The 22586-nt window shown below is 31.3% G+C and overlaps 8 protein-coding genes across 8 annotated transcripts; 4 read left to right on the top strand and 4 right to left on the bottom strand.

The window, feature by feature from the left end:
• Positions 1–257: 257 nt before the first annotated feature.
• LOC134831426 (zinc finger CCCH domain-containing protein 3) lies at positions 258–1856 on the bottom strand. The gene is made up of 2 exons (XM_063845152.1): positions 627–1856; positions 258–562 (listed from the first exon to the last, which is right to left on the bottom strand). The coding sequence occupies exons 1-2, from the start codon at positions 1806–1808 to the stop codon at positions 296–298; spliced, it is 1449 nt and encodes a 482-aa protein (XP_063701222.1). The 5' UTR covers positions 1809–1856; the 3' UTR covers positions 258–295.
• A 398-nt stretch (positions 1857–2254) lies between these two features.
• Positions 2255–4132, top strand: LOC134832296 (mitochondrial ribonuclease P protein 1 homolog). Its single transcript, XM_063846280.1, has 2 exons — positions 2255–3115; positions 4053–4132. The coding sequence occupies exon 1, from the start codon at positions 2343–2345 to the stop codon at positions 3108–3110; it is 768 nt and encodes a 255-aa protein (XP_063702350.1). The 5' UTR covers positions 2255–2342; the 3' UTR covers positions 3111–3115; positions 4053–4132.
• Positions 3969–9378, bottom strand: LOC134832294 (vacuolar protein sorting-associated protein 8 homolog). Its single transcript, XM_063846278.1, has 3 exons — positions 9172–9378; positions 7617–9115; positions 3969–6150 (listed from the first exon to the last, which is right to left on the bottom strand). The coding sequence occupies exons 1-3, from the start codon at positions 9271–9273 to the stop codon at positions 4053–4055; spliced, it is 3699 nt and encodes a 1232-aa protein (XP_063702348.1). The 5' UTR covers positions 9274–9378; the 3' UTR covers positions 3969–4052.
• Positions 9168–12306, top strand: LOC134832295 (folliculin). The gene is made up of 4 exons (XM_063846279.1): positions 9168–9300; positions 9373–9515; positions 9574–10938; positions 12234–12306. The coding sequence occupies exons 2-3, from the start codon at positions 9478–9480 to the stop codon at positions 10892–10894; spliced, it is 1359 nt and encodes a 452-aa protein (XP_063702349.1). The 5' UTR covers positions 9168–9300; positions 9373–9477; the 3' UTR covers positions 10895–10938; positions 12234–12306.
• Positions 12288–13345, bottom strand: LOC134832297 (large ribosomal subunit protein eL18). Its single transcript, XM_063846282.1, has 3 exons — positions 13235–13345; positions 12912–12998; positions 12288–12849 (listed from the first exon to the last, which is right to left on the bottom strand). Exons 1-3 carry the CDS (start codon positions 13235–13237, stop codon positions 12370–12372), a joined length of 570 nt encoding a protein of 189 aa, XP_063702352.1. The 5' UTR covers positions 13238–13345; the 3' UTR covers positions 12288–12369.
• Positions 13346–13381: 36 nt separating this feature from the next.
• On the top strand, positions 13382–15098 carry LOC134831418 (STING ER exit protein). Its single transcript, XM_063845145.1, has 2 exons — positions 13382–13545; positions 14543–15098. The coding sequence occupies exons 1-2, from the start codon at positions 13428–13430 to the stop codon at positions 15082–15084; spliced, it is 660 nt and encodes a 219-aa protein (XP_063701215.1). The 5' UTR covers positions 13382–13427; the 3' UTR covers positions 15085–15098.
• A 119-nt stretch (positions 15099–15217) lies between these two features.
• On the top strand, positions 15218–20002 carry LOC134829436 (proliferation-associated protein 2G4). Its single transcript, XM_063842499.1, has 5 exons — positions 15218–15364; positions 15776–15873; positions 17079–17693; positions 18972–19104; positions 19383–20002. The coding sequence occupies exons 1-5, from the start codon at positions 15271–15273 to the stop codon at positions 19637–19639; spliced, it is 1197 nt and encodes a 398-aa protein (XP_063698569.1). The 5' UTR covers positions 15218–15270; the 3' UTR covers positions 19640–20002.
• Positions 20003–20020: 18 nt separating this feature from the next.
• LOC134829437 (polyisoprenoid diphosphate/phosphate phosphohydrolase PLPP6) lies at positions 20021–20998 on the bottom strand. The gene is made up of 2 exons (XM_063842500.1): positions 20820–20998; positions 20021–20740 (listed from the first exon to the last, which is right to left on the bottom strand). Exons 1-2 carry the CDS (start codon positions 20826–20828, stop codon positions 20084–20086), a joined length of 666 nt encoding a protein of 221 aa, XP_063698570.1. The 5' UTR covers positions 20829–20998; the 3' UTR covers positions 20021–20083.
• Between the last annotated feature and the right edge of the window lie 1588 nt (positions 20999–22586).

Raw genomic sequence — 22586 nt, 5'->3', positions numbered from 1 at the left:
TAAACTGACGTATAAAAATTTTTAATACAAAAATTCATTTTCTCATAGAAAATTTTATTTTTTCGAAATCAAAAAATAAAGTTTGACCAAAATTTTTTCTTGAATTAGCAAAAAATCAATTTCCAAATTTTCAACGGTCATTTTTTGAATTGACATTTCTGAAATTTTTTTGAAATTTGAAAGAAATTTATACTTTAAGGCAAGTTTTTTGAATGAAAAGACAAAATTTAAAAATATTTTTCAACAATTTCCTTTATTTCTCTAATATTTTATTTTTTTCAATACATTTAGAAAGTCAGATTGGAATAAAAGCAGGCATTGAACCGATCGGTGGGCGAGAATCCCCTTCTTGGGTCTCGTCATTTTCAGAATTTCCTGAAAAAATAGAAATTTCCTTACCTTCTTCTTCTGTCTTCTCACTTTTTTCTGTTTCTTTGAGGAAATATCGCGTACTCGAGCTACTCGTCGCTTCTTCAACTATTTTTACTTCCTTCACAACTTTTCTTTTTCCCATTTTCCTTGATTTTTGCTTCACTTCTGGATGTTCATGACGCATTTCGCACTAAAAAAATTTTTTTTTTATAATTTTTAATGAAAAATATTTTTAAAAAAAATCAATTTTTCACCTTTTCAGCTAATTCACAATAACCTTTGGCAAATTCGGGACAAATTGGCACATTTTCATTCAACTTGTGATGCAAATACGGGCAATTATCGTTCACGCAGCATCCTTGAAGGTAATATTTGCATGCCGGCATTTTCGACAGCGACAAATCATGAGACATTAAACAACCGATTTTGGTGCATCCTCCTTTCCTCAAGGCGGCGGAACAGATATCAACGTATTTTGGGTCATGCAATTTCGGACATCTCCCTCGCGTAAAAGCCAAACATTTTCCAATTCTGCGATAAACGGGACACGGAATGTTGCATTTTCGCAGCTTTTTCGTGAGAATTTTGATACTTTTGTGCTTGGAGGTCGTCAAATGTTGCCGCGCCACGGATTTTTGCGACGAATGGGTGTGATGACGAACATAAGTGCCGTCCATGAGTTGCAAGAAACGAATTCCAGCAATTTCGAGAGACGTTTTTGACGAAGATGGAGTCACTGAGGGAGCTTTAACGATGGGAATTAATCGTTTTCCGTTCTCCTTGAGGATATATTTGGCGCCGTTCAGCGAAATTAGTCGATCCGAGTGCTTACTGCTTACGGAATTGACGTTTTGAACACTTCCCGAGACAGTTCTTTGTCTCTCGAGTCGATTTTTCGAAGCACGATACACTGTTCCGTTGATTTTTTTCAATTGTAAGGTCTTGTGACGGGATTGAATCGATTTTTTCACAACCTTGGAGCTCGTTAATGGCTTCTTCAGCACTCCTGAAGCTCGATTATCGACTTTGTACATGTTTCCAGGTTTTGGTTTCGTTTTCGATAAGAGAGATTCCTTGTAAATGTTCGCTTTTATCAATTTATTTCGACCAACTTTGATCATTTGTGGCGTTTGAGGCGCAATTTTTGACGGAGAAGCACTTGTTGCTGGCGTATTTTTGATGCGCAACAACTTGTGACGCGTTTTTCTTATCAAAGGTTGCACTTCTGTCGTCGTCGATGCCGTAGAAAAGCTTGAAACTGTCGGATTTTGTGTGAAATTCATCGCTGGCGTCTGTTTCAGCTGCAGGAACAAAGGATTTACATGAACCGTCTCCGTTGGAATTGCCTTTGGAACGAAATTCGGATTGATGTGCACTTGAGTGTTACTTTTACTCGGCTGAAAATTCGGATTTACGTAAATTTTCGGGCGAGACATGATTAAAAATTAAAAAAAAAACTTCTAAAAAAATTAAATTCTTCGAAAATTACGATTTTGTAATGTTTGTTTTGGTTTTTCAGGTTAGTAACTGGATTTTGAAAGGGAGGATAGTGACGCGAAACATCCCACGAGGTCGAGATGAGTTTTTGGAGGTCTCTTAAAATCCTGAAAATTGTAAAAAGTATAAATAAAAATCAAAAAAATCTCATTTTGAGCCACTTACGAGCCTTTTGTTCAGCAAATTCCGATGAAATTCTCAAAAATCAACCTCCAGAAGTGCGTGAAATTGCTCAATACTTCAGCAAGAGAAAAATCAACGACGAGCTTTTCCTGCCGAAAATCACAGAACATCAATGGAAGATAGTAGCAGAGCTCGAAACACGATGCGGGCGTGAAAAATACCTCAAATCTCTGTGGAAACGTGAAGTTCAGAAGGAAAATAAGCGTCAAAAAAAATTTAAACAACATGAAGAAGCGCCAGTTGAACCAGCGAGAAGCCCTTTCAGGAATTATCAATGTTCGAACACAACAATGAGCAACTTTTTCAACCATAAATTAGTGACGGCGATGATTTTTGGTCAAAAATTAGTCCTTGATTGCTCTTTCGAGGCGGAAATGACGGGAAGAGAATGTGCCGCAGTAGCTGAGCAACTTCAAAAATTATTTGGCATCAACAGAGCTCATGAAGAACCTTTCGATTTGCATTTTTGTTCCATAAATCGCGGATCAAAAGTGATTCAAAACTTACAAAGACGCATTCCGACGATATTTGACGCGAATTTTCCGACAAATTTGCATGAAGACACTTATTTGGAGCATTTTCCAAGGAAAAGTTTAGTTTATTTGACTCCAGATTCGCCGAATGAGCTTAGAAGTTACGATCCAGATGATATTTACATTCTTGGAGCACTTTCGGATGTCGCGAAGTACGAGCCATACACTTATGAAAAGGCAGAAAGACAAAAAATTCGAACTGCGAAACTGGATTTGAGTGATTTGGAGTTAAATAGAGGCGGGAGATTGAGTTCGTTGGAAATTCATCAAGTTGTGGCTGTGTTATTGGATTTAAAAAGTAAAGTAGATGTAAAAGAAGCAATTAGGAGGAATGTTAAGGCGTTGAAAAAATATGAAGCAACTGAAATTGACATAAATCGACCAAGTTTGAAGCATTTTCGGGATAGTAGATTGCAGTGTGAACTTTGGGGAGCTTATACGATGTTGGAAAATTTGAAGAAACAGAGGATGAAGAAGACTATTTTTACGCATAAAAAGCATTTGTTGGATATTGAGGATAAATGAAGCAGGTTTGTAGCGAAAAAGAAATAAAAAAGTGAAAAAATTGTTGAAAAATTCGATTTTTTAAGAAAATTAACTATATCGTATATGAAAAAATTTGAAATTAAAATTCCTAAAAAATTTTGAAATTGTTTGAAATATTTTTAACTTGAAATTTTTGAAAAATATTGAAATTGAAACTATTGAAAAATTTTTAAATTGAAATTTTTTGAAAAATTTTTAAATTGAAATTTTTTGAAAAATATTGAAATTGAAATTTTTTGAAAAATTTTTAAATTGAAATTCTTGAAATTTTTTGAAAAATATTGAAATTTTTTGAAAAATTTTTAAATTAAAATTTTTTGAAAAATATTGAAATTGAAACTATTGAAAAATTTTTAAATTGAAATTTTTTGAAAAATATTGAAATTGAAACTATTGAAAAATTTTTAAATTGAAATTTTATGAAAAAATTTTTGATTTAAAATTTTTTGAAAAATAGTGAAATTGAAACTATTGAAAAATTTTTAATTTGAAATTTTTTGAAAAATATTGAAATTGAAACTATTGAAAAATTTTTAATTTGAAATTTTTTGAAAAATATTGAAATTGAAACTATTGAAAAATTTTTAAATTGAAATTTTATGAAAAAATTTTTAATTTAAAATTTTTTGAAAAATATTGAAATTGAAACTGTTGAAAAATTTTTAAATGATATTTTATAAAAAAAAATTAAATTTGAATTTTTTTTGAAAAATGTTTAAATAGAAATTTTTTGAAAAATATTGAAATTGAAATTTTTGAAAAACAATTAGAAATGTATAAAAATTTATTGAAATTGAAAACCAATTAATAATTTTATAATTTGAATATCGATTTTATTCACTTTTACATACATTTTGGTACAATTTACTTGAAATAGATTAGAAAACACAAAATAACCTAAACACAATTTTTCTTTTACAGTTACGATCGATGATTGCTCGAATTCTGCAAATATGGCGGCGCCCGAGTATCCAAAGTCATGCTCGACACAATTTTCACGCCTTCGAGATACAAATTGCTCGTTTTATGCAGTTCAACGCTCATCGCCTCATCCTCCAATTGCTGCCCGCATCTCGGACATTCCATTTTCCCGAGTAATTTTTGCTGAACCTCCGCACATTCGTCATGCAAGGCATGTCCACACGAGCCAAACACAAAAATATTTTCACAATTTTTCAGTTTTTTGCGACAAACCATGCATTTTACTGACTTGACGCACAATCCACGACGCGATTTTTGGAGTTCCTTTTCGAGTTTCACGTGCAAATCCGAGGATAAAATATTCGCGGCTTTTTTCAGAGAGAACGCTTCGTACTTGGAATTGCTCAGCATGCAAACGAGAATGTCTTTGATGTCGCCAAAATTTCCTTGACGTGCACTGTGACTCAAAACGAGCTGCACGAGGTTCGTTAAATCGACATGGGCACTTGCGGCATGCAACGCACTCTTCATAATGCCGTACAAATCGGGTCGATTCAGGACAACTTCGAGCCATTGGAACCAGAATTTCTCTTTTTCCGCCGCAGAGAGCATTTGGGAGCCTCTCGTACAAAGTCCGGTAATCTCGTTGGCACGATCTTCCAAATTATTGCTGCCCGGAACGAGAGTTTCGAGTGAAAGTTGATAAGCGGCGTCGAAATTTCCACATTTTTCGTACAAATAAACGCAGGCATCTTTAATTTCGTGTTGAATGCAGATGTCAAGGACCTGTTGGAGACGAAAAGTTTCCGCTGTGGACTTTAAAAAGTCCAAAACGTGCGAAGAATTGAAGATACAAAGCAAATCGACGTAAATTTCATGCAGATTTGGATCTAAAACGACGCCTTCTCTCACTAAAGTGTCCAAAAATGCAAATAAATTCCGCGATTTTGGCGTTAAAGCAGCAGATAACTCCTGAATTTTGTCCTTGAAATGCTCAATAACGAGTTTTGTGACATGTTCCGGATTGATTTCAAGACAGGCATCGAAATTTCGCAAAATTTGTTCGTAAATCTGCCTTTCCGGATGACTAGCGAAGCGAAAGAGGTAGTGAATCATCTCCAAATGACGTCGCGGATCACACAAATATGTCTCCAAAATCTCATCGAAGCGTTTTTGTTCGAGCAAGAGATATTCCGTGACCCGATGACACCTGGCAACTTGCGATAATTCAATTAAATGGTCCGTCGGGATGTGTGGCAAGCATTTCGTGCGCAACAATTCGAGCCAAGCTTGTTCCCGTTCCGAATGTTCGCGCACCGTTTCATCGGGGATGGTCTCCTTGGTGAGATACGGCACGACAACTGACAGAAAAACATCCGCTTCGGGCAGAGAATTCGTCGAAATCTGACTCGCGATGAAATTTAACAAGCAACTTCGTTGACTCCACGTGGAATGTTCGGGCGAAAGTACTTCGAGGAGGATATTCATGATGCGTTGACGTTGCGAGAGTCCCAAATCGCCATTAAACTCCTTTTCTTGGAATGCCAGCGATAAAACGTTAATTGTCTCACGGACGCTGTATTGCAAAAGGGCTCTCATGTACGGATAAGGCAACTCATTGTCGTTACTTTGAACGGAATGTGAAGCGGTGAGACATCGCAAAACGTCGTGTTTTACGTTTTGCACGAGATTTTCGGGAATTTCGCCTGTTGGATACCCTCGACCTGCTAAACAGCTCGAAATGTAGACGAGAAGATGATTTCCTAAATTTGGCTGAGAATTTATCAAAGGGATCAAATCGACAAGAGAGGCAGTAAAGTCGCATAAGGCATTCGCGTTTAGATAGATCTGAGCACGGTAGAGACGAGCCTTTTTCGAAATTGTGAGCACCTGATGCAAATCGAGGCATTTCCAGTCGAGTTTCAAGATGAGATCTTCCAAGCGAGAGGCGTCGCGTTCGCACCAAAAGTCGCAAAGAGCTTGAGCGACAGCGGGAGAAATTGTCGATATGTCGTCGTTCTCGATGTGACTCGTGATGAGAGTTAAATATGTTTCGTGCGTGTAAAGGCGGTCCCAGAGTTCGCCCCATAAAAGTGATCTGAAATGATAAAAAAGTGAAATTTTAGTTAGAAAAAATTTAATAAAAAAAAAATATTAAATTAATTGAATTTTAATTTAAATATAAAAAATTAAATAAAAAAATAAAATAATAAAAATTTGAAAAAAAAAAATTTATGAAATTTTTGAAAAAAAAAATTTTTTTTTTAAATTTTTAAAATTTTTTTGATACAGATCGTTAAAAATTTTTTGAAAAAAAAATTTTAAATTTAATAAGAAAAACATTAAAAATTAAAAAAATTGATATGAGAAAAAATAAATTAGTTTGAATTAAAAAAAAATTTTAAAAATTTTATTTTTTGAAAAATTTTTTCAACAATTTAAATTTTTTTACATTTTTTACATGATTTTTTTTTTTGAAAAAAGTTTTAAACTTGAGAAATTAATTTAATTTCTTTGAAAATTTATTTATTTTTTTTGAAAATTTATTTAATTTCTTTGAAAATTATCTTTAAAAATTTATTTGATTTCTTCGAATATTTTATATTAATATGTTTAATTATTAATTATTATTACTTTCTCAAAAATTTTTAAAAATTGATTTTTTTTTTGAAAAATTTTAATATTAGTCAAAAGCAAAAATTTTATAAGACTTAACTTGAAAAATTTTAAAAAATATATTTCAACTCAATTTTGGCTTCAAGAATTGTTTTTTTTTGTAATTTTCAAATTTGAGTCTTTTAAATAATTTTAAAAAAAATTAAAAAAATAACTACCTAATGTAAAATAAAAAGCAATATTTTTTTTCGAATACAATAAAATTACAATTTAAAAAATACAATTTAAAAAAAAAATCAGAAAATAACAGAATATATTTTTTTAAACTGATTTTTATGAAATTTTGTTTTCTTTGTTCTTTTCTTAATGAACACATCTTATTAAAATTAAAACAAAAAATTATCATCGGTCAAAAATTATTTAATTTCAGTCATTTCTATGAAAAATATTTTAAAATTTATTTTTGTAAATTTTTTAAAAATTATTTCAATTTAATTTAAATTTATTTTTTTTTTTTTTGATAACAAATTTTAATTAATTTTTTTTATTAATTAAAAAATTTGAATTTTTTTATTTCAATAATTTTTCAATAAAGAATTTAAATTTTAAAATATTAAATTAAATAAAATTTAAATAAAAAATAATATTTTTTTAAAACTTAATAAAAATTTTAATTTTATCAATTTAATTTAATTTTTTTAATAACAAATTTTATTTTTTTTAATTAAAAAATTTTAATTTTTCTATTTTTAAAATTTTAAATATTTTTTTTTGATTTGATTTTTTTAAAATGTATTTTTTTATGCAACGAAATTTTTCAATTATGAATTTTTTGATTTTTTTATTTTAAATTTTTAAATTTTTTTTTTTAATTTTTTTTTTCAAATTTTAATCGAAGCATCTTAACTATAAATAGGTATTTTAAAATAAAAAGAAAAATCTACTTACGTTTCATTAATTTCAATCAAACAACTCATCACGGCATCCAAATACAGTTCCGGCGATCGATGCGTCGCCTTGATATAATCTCCAATCAGCTCCAAAATCCTCTCTTTGGCAACATGCAGTCTCCTATACTTGTCACTTGCATTCCTATATCCCTCAATAGCTATTTCTATTGCTTCATCCCATCTCTGCGACGATGTCAAATACGCCAATCTCTCACTCCACGCCCTCGCATTAACAACATGCAAATTCCTTCCGCCCAAAATATAAAGCTGCGATCCGAATGACACGACGGAATTATAACAAGCGTAACTCCCGGCAAGTGCAAAAGCGGGCGAAACATTTCCTCCTGTCGCCAATCCCTTAAACTGCGCCGAGGAGTAAACAAGTCCTAAATTCGACAAATCAATTAAATCTTGCTCTTTGTTGGTTCTAACGTCAGTTAAATGCAATTTTTCGAGTTCATCCATCAAAACGATCGATTTCGGACCAATCCAATGCAACGCGAGAAGGTTATACTGAAGTTTGATGTGTCGCAAAAACAAAAGTGAAATTTTTCCGCCATTAAATGCGAGTTGATGGAAGAAGAGATTGTTCCCGCGGGCAGTTGCGAGCACCGGATCGACGGTTTTTGTACTGTCAGCTAGCTGGATGAGGACTAATTGCCATGCCAAAAGTGGCAAAGACTCCGGAGGACCCGGCAGGGGATGAAATTTGATAATTCTCAGTCTCGGACGAATCATTACGACAAAAAATTTCGATAAAGTTGCGAGAGCTGCGATTGTATAATTCCGTAAATGATGATCTTCGTCGTTCAGGAGCAACGGTTCGAAGGTACAAACCTCCCCGCGTGCCCCGGAGAAGAGACAACGACTTTCACACCCGCGAATTCCCATCCTCCGAGTAAAACTCAAAGACCATACCGAACCTCCCGTGTCAGAACAAAGCGCCAAATTCGGCTTATCTGTCCATTTTATGTGCAAAAGTCCCGTATTTGGGGCGACAACATCCGTCAAACTCCGTAAAACATTCCCTTTTGCCGTATCCAGCATCACAAGACGCCCTCTAGCGTACCCCACAACTAACCGAGAGTCATCTTCATTAAAAGCCAAACACGAAACAGCGCCATCTTGCAAAAAATCTTGACAACACCACTTCAGCGTTTGACTTTCGCCGAACATCAAGATGTGCCCGTGACTCATTCCAACAGCAATTGTTTGGGAAACCGCGACACAAGTTGCCAAACCGGCTCCTATTCGATCCGCAGCGGAGGTAATTTGCGTCGAAACCGCTTTCAGCATCACAAGTCGCAAAATCGAGGCATTTCCGGGACGCGAAGCATCCGAACTCGTAGTTGAGGGCGTTGGAGTTGCTGGCGGAGGCACCAAAGAACTCGGAAATAATTCATCGAAATTTGCGTCGTCGCCGTTCAAGTCATTCAGGACACTTTCCAGCGTCGGCATTTGATCAACTTGAGGAATGAGGTACTCCGCATCGTCTAACTACAAGAGAAAAAAGGGGCGATTAATATTTTTTTGGAGAAAAATTCGAAACTTACATCTTCAATGTCCAAATTTAAGGATTCTGCGAGGAAGGAATCGTTTGAACCGCGATCCGATTCGACCAGGGACTGCAATGAACCCGCTTTTAACGAATTCATGATGATTTTATGCTTTTTTATTCGAAGGTAATTAATTTTTTTTGATAAGAATCTTTTTTTATCAATCCATTTTATTTTTTTTTAATTCTCGCACGTCAGATAAACGTCAACCGAACAGCTGATTTTTTGTTTTTAAATTTTTTTTGTCAATTTTTTGTGTTTTTTCGCTAAAAAAAATTAATTTTTCATTTTTTTGTTGAGTAAATGAACGCTGTGATTGCTCTAAATCACTTTTGTGAGAGGTAAATATCAAATTTTTTATAAAAAAAATTAATTTTTTAAAAATATTTTAATTTTTAGTCACGGTCCGAACGTAGTTTTCACGACAACTACCCTCCGAGAGACAAATTTGAACGAAATTTCCTTCAAAAATGTCCTTTTTGAGCGTCACAATTGCCCGAGTTGCAATTCCATCGGGTTAGAAACCGGCTATAATAGTTCAGATGCGGAAACTAACACGAAATTCTTCAGTTCGCAGCATCCAGTGTTGCCGGATACGGTAAATGTACTCAAAGTAGCTGCTACTCGGAGTCTCAGTTGCGAGACGAGTTACAACAAAAATGGGGGATTTGTCTTTTTTGGCGATGCCTCGGGGCATATATTGTCGCATACGTTCCATTTGGCGGATTCTAATGCTCGGGGGTTGTTCAAATTGTACAGCATCACGATTTTGATGAAGGACAAAACTTTTTTGTTGAACACGGAACCCTTTTTATCGCAACATTTGGAGGAAATTTCCAAAGAATTGCAAGGATATGCGGATAAAATCTACGAAAAAGAGCAAAGTGAGTCGTCGCAAAGGGCAACGAGACTGAATGCGGGACGAATTACCTCAAATACGAAGCGATCCTTGATGGATTTGACCGGAAAAACGCACATTTATGGCATGTTGCATCAGAATTTCGCATGGTTACTGTGGGCAGGCGCTCGATATTTGTCCGAATCCATCACTTTAGGCACCCCCAGTGCTCCGCCGTGGCTTGGGAAGGAAACTGAAGAGGGATTTACGATGGTCCAACTCGACAAAGAGGATTTTCTGTTGAAACAATTGGGAAAACTCACGACTAAAGAGCAAATTTTAGAGGAAATTTCCTCGCCGAGACAAATTTATCAAGAAACCACTGAAAATTTTCCGTTAATAATTTTTTCTTTACTCACCGGAGTCGGAATTTATCTCGTAAATGACGTATTAAGAGCTCAAAATTACTTGCGAGTCTTTAAAAATCTCCTTCCCGAAGCTTTGCACAAAGTTTTTATGAATGAATTTCCTAATGGAGCTCAATGTCGTGTCATTGTCACGGAAAAAATGCCGGAAAATTGCACAAATTGTCTCGTAATTGAGTTTAAAAGTGACAATCAAACCGAAGTTAAGAGTTTTGTGAGTTTACCGGCGAAAATGCCGACACTCGTGACGAAAATTGTTAAAGCTGTGAAGGAAGAAGCGTTTACAGAAGCAGTTTTGGAAAAGAGAATTAAAGTTTTGGTTGAAGAATGGAAGAATAAAGTGCAGTGTTTGCTGAAAATGAATAAAAATCAGGATACGACGAAGTTGAAGAAGGTTCTTGGACTGCAAGTGCACGATCAGCCGCTGATTAATTTTTGGATGACAAATCTAAATTGAATTTTGACGAATTTGAGATTATTATTTTGGATTCTTTTTCAAAAGTGAATGTTTTTTTTTGTTTTTGGGGAAGAAAAAATTAGAAAATTGCGTGAAAATTTCAAAAAATTCAAAAAAAAAAAATTAAATCTAAAATATTTTTTGGTAAATTTATAAATATTGTGATTAAAAAAATTTTTCAACATTTTCAAAAATTAAAAAATTTTAAGAAATTTATTTAAAAAATTATATTGAGGAAATTATTTTTTATTTCAAGAAAATTTTCTAACATTTTTTAAAAAAATCAAAAATTAAAAAAAAATATTTAAAAAAAATGGTTTTGAGAAAATTTAATAATTTTTTAATCATGAAATTTTTTTTTAAGAAAAAAAACTTTTTTTAATTTTTTTAAATTAATTTTTAAAAATTTTAAAGTAAATTTCATGAGAAAAGTCATAAAATATTCAAAAATATTTAGAAAAATTTCTCTTTAATTTTTTTGAGAAATTTCCAAAGAAAATTTTAATAGTAAATATTTAAAGAAATAAGAAAATATTAAATTTTCTGTAAATTTTTGACCAAAAATATTTTTTTTAAATTAAAATTTAGAAGTTTTATTTAAAAATTTAAAGGTTTTGTTAAAAAAATATTAAAATTTGGTCAAAAATAATTTTTAAAAATTAAAATTTGCATTAAAATTCGACCAAAAGTATTTTTTTAAAAGTTTTTCAATATTTTTTAAATTAACTTTTGAAAATTTTAATTAAAATTTCAAGCAAATTTTATGAGAAAAGCGATACAATATTCAAAAATAATTTTAAAAAATTTCATTAAAATTTTTAAAAAATTTTCAGAAGAAAAGTTTAACATTAAAAGTGAGAAAATAATTAATTTTCTGCAAAATTTCGATAAAAAATATTTTTTAAAATTAAAATTTAAAATATTTTTTAAAATAATATTTAAAATTTGGTTAAAAAATAATTTTTAAAAATTAAAATTTTTTTAAAATTGAACCAAAACTCAATATTTTTAAAAATTGCATAAAATTTAAATAATTATCAGAATTTTTGTAAAAATATTATTTTTTTTGTACAAGATAATGTTCGATATTTTTAATTTAATTTTTTTAAAGATATTTTTTTTTTAATTTGGAAAAATTATTAAATTTTTTTTAATATTTAATGATTCAAAAATTGTGAATTCCTTAAAAATTATTTTTTTGTTAATTTTTTAACTTAAATTTTCCAAAAATATTTTAAAATTCCTTTTTTTAAGCGAATTTTATAGCTTTTTAATTTTTTTTTTCTTCCCAAAATTCAAATAATTTGTTCACTTTTGAAGAAATTCCAAAACTTTTCAGATTCCAAAATTCAAAACTGACATTTTTTGTGTATAAATATGAAAACATTTGATATTTTCTTGAATTATACAATTTATTTTGTATGAACGTGTGTTTCAATGGATCTTTCAGCAATTTTTATTTCGGCTCAATTTCTTTACTTCTTGTATCCGCAGCTTGTTCTACGACCACGAGCACGTTCGAATTTGCGACCGCGAGAACGAACGTAAGGACGAGTGTAGCTGTGTGGCACACCCGGAGCTTTGCCGAAGTGAGTGCATGCCTCGCGAGCATTGCGCTTGCCTTGGATCAAGACGGTTCCCTTGCCAGTTGGTGCCAACAAAGCCAATTGATCGAAAGTCAAGACTTCGCCGCCAGCCTTCAAGATGCGGGCACGAGCCTTTTCTGTGACGCGCAAGGCGCAAACGCGCAATTTGGGCATTGTCAACATGCGATCGTCGTTCGTGACGCTGCCAACGATGACGGCAATGGTTTTCTCGTCCTTTGCCTTCTCCTTCATGAAACGGCAGACCTTTTGCAAGGAGATGACGGGCTTGTTGATGCGACTCATGAACAAACGGCGCAAGATGATCTTGTTGAATTTCTTGTGCGTGCGACGGTACAAGAAACGGTAGAGCTGCAAATGCGAAATTTTTTCATGAAATTTGAAAATTTTTCAAAAAAATTCGAAAATCTCACCTTAACAAGGAGTCGCAAGTAGACATCCAAAGATTTGGGTGCCGTACGGCGGACTTTGCGGTCCCATTTGTGGCAAATATCAATACCCTAAAAGAGAAAAAAACCAAAAAAAATTATTAATTCTCGTTTCGACACGAAATCCAAACGCCAGGCATCGCGAGTCTCCATGTTGCTGATACACGGCATGACACAAACAATAATTTTTTATGCATTTCCGCCGAATTTTGTGGAAAATCCGCATGAAACGTCGATGCCTGAACACTTGTTTTACATTTTCAACACAAATTTGGGCGGAACTTTTGCGTATTTATTGGGAAATTTACCATTTTTTACTTATTCCACGTGTTCTATGGATAATGTCCAACCAAAAAGAAAGAAATTTTGACAGTTCACGTCAAATTTAGATTTTTCGATTGCGCATTGGGATAGTTCCCATGAAAAGTTTTGGTTGAACTGTCAAGTCGAAAACGTAAACAAGACGATTTTGGTGCCGAAAACAATTAAAAATTATTAAAAATGCCGAAAATCGTATCAAGAAGTATTGCTGTGTCGGATTCGAAGGATCAAGAGGAATATAAGGACAAGTCGCTAAATATTTATTATTGTCTTTGTGGGCAGTTGTCGTTAATTTTAGGTAAAAATTGATTTGTTTTTACATTTTTGTTCAATGAAGCTGATGATTTGGTTTTCAAAAATTATTAAAAGTTAAGAAGGAAGAAATTTTAAGAAAAATTCTTAAAAATCTTAGCTCAAAGTCATTTTAAGAAGTAAATTTTTGGATCTTGGAGTCAAAATTTATTTCAAAACCTCAAAAAATTCATTTCGACATCTAAAAATTTCATTTCTAAAGCAAAAAATTTTACTTCGAGATCTAAAAATTTAATTTCGAAAGCTGAAAATTTTACTTCGAGATCTAAAAATTTAATTTCGAAAGCTGAAAATTTTACTTCGAGATCTTAACATTTGATTTCGAAAGCTAAAAATTTTACTTCGAGATCTAAAAATTTAATTTCGAAAGCTAAAAATTTTACTTCGAGATCTAAAAATTTAATTTCGAAAGCTAAAAATTTTACTTCGAGATCTAAAAATTTAATTTCGAAAGCTAAAAATTTTACTTCGAGATCTAAAAATTTAATTTCGAAAGCTAAAAATTTAATTTTCGAAATTAAGAATTTACTTTAAGATCTAAAAATTTAATTTCGAAAGCTAAAAATTTTACTTCGAGATCTAAAAATTTAATTTCGAAAGCTAAAAATTTTACTTCGAAAGCTAAAAATTTTACTTCGAAAGTTAAAGAATTTACTTCGAAAGCTAAAAATTTAATTTCGAAAGCTAAAAATTTAATTTCGAAAGCTAAAAATTTAATTTCGAAAATAAAAGAATTTGATTTCGAAAGTTAAACATTTTACTTCGGGATCTAAAACTTTGATTTCGAAATTTAAAGAATTTACTTCGAGTACTAAAAATTTTATTTCGAAAGCTAAAAATTTTACTTCGAGATCTAAAACTTTGATTTCGAAATTTAAAGAATTTACTTCGAGATATAAAAATTTAATTTCGAAAGCTAAAAATTTTATTTCAAGATCTAAAAATTTAATTTCGAAAGCTAAAACTCCATTTTCTCATTTCAGATTGCACCATTGACAAACTCCCCTTACGCCCCGTAGATGGCGCTCGTGTCATTGACGGCAACTCCCATGCCTGCAAACTCAAATTCGAAGCTGGCGAGACAATTCTCATCAAACGCGAGAAAGGAATCGAAAAGCAACATCGTCTAAAATGCACTCGATGCTCCCTTCCGATGTATTATCGCCACTCGCCCGAGTCAAATATCACTTTTATCATCAAAAAATCCCTCATCCAATCAAAGGACGAAGCAAGAAATCCTGATGTTACCAAACCATCAAAATCCGCCGTGACATCTAACGCTCCCGTAATGGTGACAAAACACACGAAAAACATGGGAAAATTCAGTTCCGTGACAGTTTCGACGATCGAGGACGAAGAAGATGAAATCGAGGCGCGAGAAATCGCCGACAGTTACGCCAATAACGCGCGAATTATCGAAGTTTCGCTAAAAAGTCGACAGAAGGGCTTGCAATCGGACAAAAAAGATGACAAAGATGGTCCGAGTCAACCGAAAAAACCGCGAGGAACACTTTTAGACGTTTAAATAAATTTTAAGAATTTTTTAAAATAACGATTTTTTGAGAATTTGGAATTTTAAATCAAAAATATGCACATTTCACGTAGTTTTAGGCCCAGTTAGCAATTTATGACGTACGTCACTTTCCCTTTGCATCGAGAATTGCTTGAAATTTGTGGAAAATCAAACAAACCAGAAGATTTTAAGGAAAAAATGGCAGATTCTACCAAGGATACCGTCGAAGAAAAGACAACTGCTGACCACGAAGTCCTTCAAAAGTACAAAGCAGCTGGAGATATCGTCAACAGTAAGTGCAAAAACACGAAAAAGTGCGGAAACACAAGCCACGCGGACACAAAGTGCCATCACACTCGTGTTTTTATGCAATTTTGTGATGCTCTGATGAGCGGGCGAATATTTTTTTTGTGCCTCATGAAAAAAATCTTCTGATAAAATCATTTTTTTGACAATTTTTGGACCCAAAATTAAGATTTTCGGGGTGAAAGTCCCCAAAAAATCACTTTTACCCTAATTTTAGGTAACCTCAAACTCGTCAATAGACACAAAGGTACCAAAAATTTCACTTTTACCTTCGTTTCGTGTCTTTTTGCCTCTTATCCGGTCACGATTACGACACGAGATACAAAAAAATTGACGTGGATGTGTTTTTTGCATGAATTTTTTTTGCATAAAATTAAAAATTTTTATTTTTTTGCAGAAACGATCCAATTGTTGCTCAAGGAGATCAAAGCAGGTGCTTCCGTGAAGACCCTCTGCGAGAAGGGAGACAAGAATATCGAAGTTGAAGCTTCAAAGGTGCGTTCTTATTGGAAAATTTATCGATTTAAAGGGCGGTTTTGGCGAGATATTTTAGTTCGTCGTCCGTAGTCGTGTGGATCGAGCGTTGCCTTCCGTTGTGGGGGTTGCGGGTTCGATCCTGCGGCGAAAAGTCGGTTTACTTTTGACCATCCGATGATTGAAACAATTATGAAGAGCTTAGATAGTATATGATAGACCATGATCGATACAATGATATATGAGGGTGGTTCAGAAAAGACCGTTTTTTTACTGATTTCATTGAATATTGATTGAAATTTGATAAAAATTGAGAAATATTTGAAGATTTTATTGAACTTTAGTCGAAAATTTTTAAGTTTGAATCGAAATTCGGTAAAATTTGACTGAAATTCGACTAATTTAAAGGAAAATTTTCTTAAATTTTATAATATTTTGTAAATTTTATAATTTTTTTTTCAAAAATTTAAAAAAATTTTTAAAATTTGAATTTTTTTTTTGAATTTTAGTTTATTTTTTATTAAAAATGTTTATATTATTTTTTTATTAAAAATTTTTATTTTATTTTAAAAAAAAAATATTTTATTTTTTAAAAAAAAATATTTTATTTTTTAAAAATTTTTATTTTATTTTTTTATTAAAAATTAAATTTTGTTGTAAGTTTTGAAATTTTCATCAATTTTTTAGAATTCGAGTACGAAAATTTTGAAATGTTTGTTTATGTTTTTTATTCAATTAAAATTCATCAACATTTAAGAAAAAAAAAATCAAAAAAAGTCCTTTAAAGTCCTTTAAATTTTTATTTTAAAAATTATTTTATTAAAAAAAATAAATTTTTTAAGTTCGAAAAATTTTCATATTTTCTTCAAATTTTTTTTATTTTTTTTTTTATAATTTTGATGAGAAAAATTTATTTTAAATTTTATATGAGAAATTTTTTTTTCACAGAAATGTTAAAAAAACTTAAAAAATATATTTTGTCAAATTTTATGGAATTTATGACGAAATTTGGTTAAAGTCTTAAACATTTTTGTTGAAAAAAAATTTTTTTTGATAAAATTCGAGAAATTATAAAATTTTCTTCGAGTTTGGGTCAAATTTTATCAAATTTCTATTCCGATGAATTTTAGTAAAAATTTTAAATTTAATTTTTTTCAATTTTTCTCTCAATTTAAGTCAAATTATGGATTTTAATGCAATTTTTTCAATTTTTTTCAATTTTTTAGAAATACAAGAACACAAAGGACATCAAAAAGGGCGTCGCATTCCCCGTTTGCTTGTCCGTAAACAATTGCATTTGTCACTTTTCGCCGAGCAAAAATGATCCCGACTACGAACTAAAGGATGGCGATGTCGTGAAACTCGATTTGGGCGCGCACATTGACGGATTTATCGCCGTTGCCGCTTACACGGTCGTCGTTGGCGCCACGCCCGAAAACAAGGTCAAAGGCCGCAAAGCTGACGTCATTCTCGCTGCCCACAATGCCTCTCAAGCTGCCATCCGCCTCCTGAAACACGGAAACGGCAATTACGCCGTCACGGATGCCGTGCAGAAAATCTCCGAAGTCTACAAATGCAAACCGATCGAGGGCATGCTGAGTCACCAGTTGAAACAGAACAAAATGGATGGCGAAAAAACGATCATCCAAAATCCGACGGCGGCGCAACGAAAGGAACACGAAAAATGCGAAATGGAGCATTACGAGGTCTATGCGATGGATGTGCTCGTGAGCACGGGCGAGGGGCAAGGCAAGGAACTCGACACGAAAGTGACGATTTACAAAAAAACCGACGAAAATTATCTGTTGAAGTTGAAGGCATCGAAGAATTTCTATGCTGAGGTAAGTGGCGGCATGTAGCCCATAGCGAAATTTGTATGACGTACGTCGTGCAGTGTCCTGTTTCGATTCTTCCTTGCGAAAAAAAGGGCGCCCAATGATTAAAATTTATGCCTAGAGGGGAAGTGTGGCTTAGTTGAAGGCGGTTTGAAGCATGCTTGTTTGGAAAATTAACAAGGGAGCGTTTCGCTGATGTGCTTTGAACTGCTTGAGATCGAGACTGTCCCCAATGAACAGTAGATTATGAGATATGAGGGCGCCTGAAATTTTTTTTATATCATTTTTTGTTAGAAAATTTAATTTTTTTTAAAAAAATATTTTTTTTTATTTTATTTTTCTCATAGAAAATATTTTTTTTAATTTTTTTTCTAATAGAAAATATTTTTTTTTAATTTTTTTCTCATAGAAAATATTTTTTTAAATTTTTTTTTCTCATAGAAAATTTTTTTTTAATTTTTTTCTCATAGAAAATATTTTTTTTATTAATGAAAATAATCAAATTACATTAAATTAATTTAATTTAATTTTAAAATTTATGTTATTTGAATTTTCATTTAATTTGAAATTATTTTTCCGCTCAATATTTTTTTTCTATAAGAAAATGGTTCAAAAAAATTATTTTAATTTTTTTATTCTCATAAAAATAATTTTTTTTTATTAAAATCAAAATTTAAATTATTTTAATTTTCATTCAAATTTTTAATATAAATTAATTTTAAAATTTTTTTTCTATGACAAAATGGTTCAAAAAAAATTATATTTTTTCTCATAGAAATTATAAAATTTTATACATAAAATTGTGAAAAAAAAAATTTGATTAAAATGATTAATTTTTAATTTATCCATTTAAAATAATTAAAGTTAAAAAAATTAAATAAAATGTAAATTATTTTTTTTTATATTTTTTTATGAGAAAATAGTTAAAAAAATATTTATTATTTTACAAAAAGTTTTTAAATTAATTTTAATTAAATTAAAAATTTTTTGATTAAATTTAATAAATTTTTAATTTATTAAAATTAAATTTTTTTGATGAGAAAAAAAAAATTGTCACACAAAAAAAAATTAAATTAATTTTTTTAATTTAATTTAATTTTTTTTAAATTTAATTTAAATTATTTTTTACCATTTTTAATAAAAATAAATAATTTTCTTTAAAAAAAAAAAATATTTTTTCAAGCAAAAAATGATAAAAGAAATAAAAATCATTTTTTTCATGTAAAAAAAGTCGATAAAGTAGATCTTTTCTCTATTTCATGAAATTCAACGTACGAATGACAGGTGAAGCAAAAGTATGGAAACATGCCATTCAACTTGAGATATTTCGAGGAAGAGGCAAAGGCTAAGATGGGAGTTGTAGAATGCGTAGCACACAAGCTAATTGAACCTTTCCAGGTTTTGTACGAAAAGAAAAGTAAGATTCCTTCCATTTTTCGTAATTTTCATGCAGAGCAAATTCCAAAATGTTACTTCGATTAATGTTTTGTCCAGACACTTTGCTATAAAAAATTTGAAAAGTCTTTCCGAGATGCTTTTTGCTTTTGAAGATTCGTCTTTAAAAGTCAAAAGTGTCTCCTTTTTCAGAAATTTTTGTTTTTCTTTTAAAATTTTTCTTTGGTTCAAGGCTTTTCATACATTTTTCTTCAAAATTTTTCATAAAAAATCGAAATTAACAAAAATTTTCTTTTTTAGCTGAATTCGTTGCCCAATTCAAACACACCTGCTTGCTACTTCCCAACGGTCTCTGTATGGTAACTGGATTCCCCTTCGACGAGTCTTTGTACGAAAGCGAGCACAGTATTCCCGATGGCGAAGTAAAGGATTTGGTGACGGCAGAACTTAAATTGGTCGATGGTCCCGAACCGGCGAAAGATAAAAAACCGAAAAAACCCAAGAAGGGCAAGGAAAATGCTGCTGCAGCTCCCGCCGCTGCCGAAAAGAAGGCTTGAGAGCAAAAACATGAAGAAAAAAAAAACTAAACAACAGGAATAAATTCTAAAACCGCGCGCGCTCATAGAGTATAAGTGAATTTGATCATTTTTAATTTTATCTCGTTTTTTTTAATGAGAATTTCTCCCAGTTATTAATTTTGTATGAAAATACAAAAAAAAAAATTGACCGTACCGAAAAATTTAATTTTTGCAAGTTTTTGAATGAAAGATTCAATTTTTTTATATTGTTAGAAAAAATTTCTAATAAAGTTTCTGCGATGAATCGTTTAAGTTTGGGTCCTTTTTGAAACATTGTACTACTAAGTTACTTAAAAAAAATCAGAAAAAATTACTTGAACTTAAAGTTTTTGAAAAATAAAGAATGTTTGAGAATATTCAGTTGTTTAACAGAATTTTTGTATTTTTTTTTTAAATTTTTTAGGCGATTTTTAACAATTTTTTTTAAACATCATATGAAGGTCCAACCAATTTCTCGTCAGTCATGAAATTAATCAAGCCTGAGCTCGTTTCTTGATTGCACCAAAAAACAGCCATTAGCAAAGCTTCAAAAATTCCAAGTCCCGCTCCCGCAAGAACATCCAAAATGTGATGTCGATAAATGATTAAACGTGAGAAACAAACAGCGACGCACCAAGCCACGATCGACGGAAAGAAGATCCACGGCAAAGGATCCAACAAAGTAAAGAAACAAGCGACAAAAACAGCTCTCGAGGCATGTCCCGACGGAAACGCATATTTATCTGGACCAAAGCTAAACGGATTGTCATCTACCGCAGGACGACGTCTTCTTGTCGCTGCCTTCAAAATCCACACAAAAACAATATCCAAAATTAATCCGAGGAACATGTTGACTTGTGTCTGATACAAATCCTTCGAGTCGATCATATACGTAAATCCGATCCAACAAACGAGCCACACCAAGCCATGACACGACCATTCGAGGAATTTACAGTGCTTCTTAAACTGCTCGATCACTTTGAAGTTCAAGCAGAAACTCACAAACTCCTTCGTTGCTTTCACATCCCATTCGAGTAACTTTTGTACGGGCGCCGGAATTTGGCGTTTCGAATCCATTCGTGTCTTTGGATTGACCTCCGACTGTGAAAAATAGGGAAAAGTGCCAAATATGAAGAAATATTTTTCTTGCAGAAATTAGGAAAAAAAAAAATTAACTCACGTCAGTCATTTTGTGTTGGTTTTTAAAGAAATACTGAAGTAATTAAGCCGATTAAAAGTGACACGTAACTCTGGACAATTAACTTTTTTCTATTTTTATCTTATCTTTAAATAAGATTTTTTTTTTTGAATAAATTTACGAAAGAATCAACAACAACAAAAATAGATGACGAATTTTAAAAATAGATCAAAGGCATACTTGTTGCGACATGTTTGGTCTTGAGCGCTTTTTTCAATTTAAGAGAATACATAGTTGATTCTTATAAGAATTTATATAAAATTTTTGATACCTATGTAAGATAAAAAAAAAAGAATAATTTTTCATTAATATTTAAGTTGATTTTATGGTATCTAAAAGTAATTTTATCTTCGTAAAAAAAACTGTCAAAAAAATTTGAAAAATAATTTTTTTGAAAAAAATTATAAAGAAGAAAATTCATGTTAAAGTAAGATTTTTGATACAAAAAAAAAAAATTAAAAATTTTAAAATTTAATTTAATTAATTTAAAAAAATTTTAATTTAATTTCAGTTTCTTTAAATTTTTAAAGTTCGATAATGAAATCTGAAAGTATGTAATTGGGATATTCATAATTGAAGAATAAAAATTATTTGACTTCTGAGTATTTTGTCTAATGCTCTCGATTTTTCATACAGTTTTGTGAAATATTTGATAATATATTGCAAATCTCTCTCGAGATCTTTGGTTTTTTATCAATTTTTTTTAATAGTTATAATTTTTTATTAAACGTTCATTGATTTGGTTCACATTCTTTTCGGGATAGTTCTTAGCTTTGGATTTCAGCAATGGCATCATTGTGTCAGCCGTGCCACTTCAGTATATGATTCTCAATTCTTAATTTTTAATAATTTCAATGTTTTGGTAATTTACTTTGTAGTTTTCTAATATTCTGATGTTCAGATTCAATTATGCCTTTTCAACTGTTTTTTGTTTTTTTCCTTAATAAAGGTGAAATTCTTGATACTTAGCAATATGGCACTTGAAAAATTCAAAGTCGTCGTCGTTTTTTAATAAATCAATTTTTTGGTTGTTGACACATACATGACAAAATGCTGAGCATACCTTCGATCATTTTTTTGCTTTTAGTTGTTTGGAGGGGTCATCACGTTTTTTTTAGAAATTAAGATAAAAATTCATTACACTCTTTGGAGTTAGTGCTATTCATTCAACGACGCTTCTTTGAATTCAGATAGGCAATATTAACTTTTTCTTCTTTTTGAAAAGAATGTCTCTGCTCTGTACCTGAAATTAATTTCTGAAATAAAAAATAAATAAAAATTAAAAGTCATAAATTTTTAACTCTATTATTTCTTCTATCTAAAATTCTTATAAGATTTTTAAAAAAATATTTTTTTTTTCATTTTCATACCTTGAAAAGAATCACAGACAGACAAACCATCAAACACGTGTAAAAAATAAATAACAACATTCCGTCGAATACAAAACCCGTGTGACTCACCTCTTTGCATTTCTATTCTCCGTAACACTGTAAAACGTAAACAAGACAGACACGAAAAATTGCGATTAAAAAACAGAAAAATGTCTTTGGCTGCGAATAAAATCGAAGAGGCTCAGGAACACATAAAACTAGCCGAAAAAGCGTAAGTTGATTTTAAAATCTCTTACCATTCCATGTAATTTTCAACTGCTTCATCTCCGTTTTTAGCCTAAAAACTGCATTTTTAAAATGGAAACCAGATTACGAGATTGCTGCGGATGAATACAACAAAGCAGGTGAGATTTTGCTC

This window comes from Culicoides brevitarsis, chromosome 2 (genome assembly GCF_036172545.1).
Source record: "Culicoides brevitarsis isolate CSIRO-B50_1 chromosome 2, AGI_CSIRO_Cbre_v1, whole genome shotgun sequence".
Lineage (NCBI taxonomy): Eukaryota > Metazoa > Arthropoda > Insecta > Diptera > Ceratopogonidae > Culicoides > Culicoides brevitarsis.
The sequence above is the reverse complement of the archived record's forward strand: the minus strand, read 5'-3'. Positions and strand labels throughout refer to the sequence as shown.